Source organism: Argentina silus (genome assembly GCF_951799395.1).
Source record: "Argentina silus genome assembly, chromosome: 2".
Taxonomy (NCBI): Eukaryota; Metazoa; Chordata; class Actinopteri; order Argentiniformes; family Argentinidae; genus Argentina; species Argentina silus.
Window position 1 is genome coordinate 31,842,045 of NC_139656.1, and position 3,636 is coordinate 31,845,680.

General features: G+C 48.6%; 1 protein-coding gene across 1 annotated transcript in view; it reads right to left on the bottom strand.

The window, feature by feature from the left end:
* Nucleotides 1–653: 653 nt before the first annotated feature.
* LOC310801416 (uncharacterized protein) overlaps nt 654–3,636 on the bottom strand; it is a 3,226-nt gene continuing 243 nt past the window's right edge. Inside the window, exons 1-2 of the mRNA XM_083665438.1 lie at nt 3,182–3,636; nt 654–2,942 (exon numbers count right to left, since the gene is read on the bottom strand). The exon at nt 3,182–3,636 is cut by the window's right edge and continues 243 nt beyond it. Of these exons, the coding sequence (XP_083521564.1) occupies nt 1,744–2,942; nt 3,182–3,338 (1,356 nt within the window). The 5' untranslated portion in view covers nt 3,339–3,636 and the 3' untranslated portion in view covers nt 654–1,743. The remainder of the gene's footprint in view (nt 2,943–3,181) is intronic.

The following is a 3,636-nucleotide window of genomic DNA, read 5'->3' on the forward strand; positions in this document are numbered from 1 at the left end:
GATCTGTATGTGCTAAGCTAAGCTATGGCCAACTCCTATTACTTGTGTCCTATTAGACATGTATGGTACTTCACTCTATTTTGGAACATTTCTACAAAGGTTGGCCTAAAGTCCCAGACTTTTGTTTCCATCTCTGAGGACGGACCCAAACAAACGTTCAAATGAATAGGCCTACCATTTGTCCAAGCCATCGCCATCATCATCATCATCACCACCACCACCACCACCACCAAGGCATATGGCCTTTAACATGGCCATGTCAGTTTTTGTTCATGACAAATGACAGAGAGTAGTTTTTTTATTTACAGGCTTGCATTCACAGATGTCAGTTGATGCCAGTTGATACAGTCAACACTGCCAGAGGAGAAGGGAGGCAGGACAGACCTCCCTCTCGCTAAACACATATTTGCAGTCTGAACGTATCCACTTCTGGATGCCTTGACTGGATTCTGAACATGTTTACAGCGAGTAAACCCCAACATACCGACCGTTATGTGTAATTCAAAGTAACAATGACCCATTCTAATTGGTGTTTGACAGGTCTTACAGTTAAAGCAGTTGAGGGCAGTGCAGGCAGAAATCGGAGGACGGGCTCATTGTAATGCAGGGAATGGAATGAGGAATGGTGTTTGGTAACATTCCTCATTCCGTTCCATGCGTTACAATGAGCCCGTCCTCCGATTTCTACCTCCACCAGCCTCCCCTGGTTAAGAGAAGAAAACCAAAACACAGGGAAAAGTCAAGGCCCTCTTATTCCACCCAGCAGTGACCAGAGGGGTGCTAAAGGCCTCTGGTGTTGTGATGTCACAATCTCCTAACCTCGTCCCCTGGGCCCAGTATTTCAACACTTTTAATCTAGCTCAAAATGATCCGGATTATTTTTTGCTATCCAGGACCAGATCTATCCGTCTGATTTTGAGTAGTACAGGGGAAATCAGCCAGCTCGGTCTGATCCTGGATAGCAAAAAAAATAATCTGGATCATTCTTTGAAAAGAGCCCAGGCTATTGCGTACAGCACATACAGCACCAGTCAAAAGTTTGGACACACCTTCTCATTCAATGGTTTTTCTTTATTTTTATTCTTTTCTACATTGTAGATTAATATTGAAGACATCAAAACTATGAAGGAACACATATGGAATTATGTAGTAAACAAAGAAGTGTTAAACAAACCAGAATATGTTTTATATTTTAGATTCTTCAAAGTAGCCACCTTTTGCTTTGATGACAGCTTTGCACACTCTTGGCAAGTTTGTGTCCAAACTTTTGACTGGTCCTGTATAAGCCTGGATTAACAACCACTCAAACCTGCAACTAGCAGGTTCTACTAGTTTACTAGTATTGTAAACGAAGGCTACGTTTGATATGTTTAGGGTCTAACCCAGACCTTCTGAGCATTTGGGCGGAAATGTTATCATTCAACATTATCATTCACCCAACACAAATTGGCAGTATAAAGAGATACATGCAAGATATCTTCTTGTGAACCATCCTCATGTGTTTTACAGTTTCTCTCCACTGTGTCCATACTGTACAGACAACAACAACAACAAAATGGTCGCCAAGGTTCCCATTGGATTGAAGCCAGGCACAATCATTGCATTCTGCGCGCCATTACACTGCACCTCTCCTGTGAAAATCATTATTAAGTCTATGGAAAGGTGGGTATGGAAAACACCTTCGGACCAAAACATCGGACGCGTAGGCAACGCACCTACAGCGTCTCTCTCTGTCCTGTATGTTCAGGCCTCGTCATCGGCCGGGTGCGTGGTGGTCATGTGATGGTTGAGGGTGGCCTTCAGACTGAAGCACTGTCCGCAGTCTTGACACCGGTACGGTTTCTCCCCGGTGTGCGTCCTCAGGTGTTCCGTCAGCTTCTCCTTCCTGTTAAAGCACTTCCTGCAGACGCTGCACTGGTGGGGCTTCTCCCCGCTGTGGATCTGCAGGTGGCGGCTGAGGTGATTGGCCGAGATCAAGCACTTCCCGCACAGCGGGCACTTGTGCGGCTTCTCCCCCCGGTGACTCTTGAGGTGGACCCGGAGGTTCCCCTTCAGACTGTAACTCTTCCCACACTCTTTGCAGCAGAACGGCCGCTCCCCGGTGTGGGTCCTCATGTGCTCCGTCAGATACTCCTTCCGCTTATAACACTTGCCGCATTCGTTGCACTGGTGCGGCTTCTCGCCCGTGTGGGTGAGCTGGTGGCGGCTGGCGTGGCTGGCCGACTTGAAACACTTGCCGCAGAAAGGGCACTCGAAGGGCTTCTCGCCGGTGTGGGTCCTCATGTGCTCCGTGAGCTGGCCGTTGCGACTGAAGCATTTGCCGCATTCGTGACAGCAGAACTCCTTCTCGCCCGTGTGTGTGGTCATGTGCGCCGTCAGGCAGTATTTGCGGTAGAAGCTCTTGCCGCAGTCTTTGCACTGGTAGGGCTTCTCGCCCGTGTGGACTCTCTGGTGGACCTTTAAAAGGCTCGGCCGGTTGAAGCATTTCCAGCACATCGGGCACCTGTGGCGTTTCTCGCCCGGTTTGGTCCTGAGCGACGCTTTCAGCTCCTTGGTTTTCCTGCCCTCAGCGCTGGTGGAGGAGCTTTGGCCTTTCTTCGCCACGCGCGGCCTCTTCGACTGGCGAGGCTTCAGCTCGGACGGCGGTCCTCCGACGCTTTCGCGTCCTTCACGCGGTGCTGCAGAGCAGTCTGGATCCGCCGCCGGCTCTGAGACGGGGCGGTTGTTGGGGGATTGTGATACTCTGAGGTTCTTCCCATCACGTTTTGTTTTGGTCTGTTGAATGGAGCTGGAGGGCTGGGGCGAGGGCTGGGGGGAGTCCTCTTCACCGTCACTTTTCACCTGGCTGGGGCTCCACTCCTCTGGGTCACCGTGCTGCTGATGTTGTTGCTGCTGCTGCACTGTGGGAAGCTCTTCTGACAAGACAGCCAGCTGCTGGAGGTCTGGGTAGGACAGAACAATATATCAGAAGAAGAAGATCTATAAGACACATGACTTATTATTCTGCACTAATTGAATGTCAATCTACGAAATGACTTTCCCTGTGCCCTAGAATGAAACAGCACGCAGCAGACAGGTGGTGCATCAAAGACATGTTGCTCGTTTGATTGATAGGAAGATACCTGGCGTCACACAGCTGCAATGAATGAATGAGTCCTCAAAGCTTAGAGGTTGTACTTACTGTCGGAATGGACACCCACATCTTGCAGCAAGCCTCGCAGACGGGAAATCTCATCCTGGTAAACTGCTATCGTTTTTTCTACTGCTCCAAATATCTCCACAGCTGCCGCTGCTAGTCGGTCGGTGAGGAACACATTCAACAGCTGGAGTTTGACCATGATGGTGGAATGAAAGCAGCGGAAAATAACGATTATAACCGGAGACGGTAACGTCTAGTAAAACGGTTTAAAACCCCCCCATCATTAAAATGTGTCTATGAACTGGTGCCGACGGGCCTCGGTATCGTTCCAAAGATTAAAAACAAACAATGGAGCGGGTTGGGTTTCAAATTGGAGACGGCAAATGACTATCATATTAATTGTGTTACTGAGGTGTTAAACGTATATCCAGATATTGCGCTGTTCTACATGAGAAATGTTTATCATCAATATGTAATATAGCTGCAGGCAAATATGT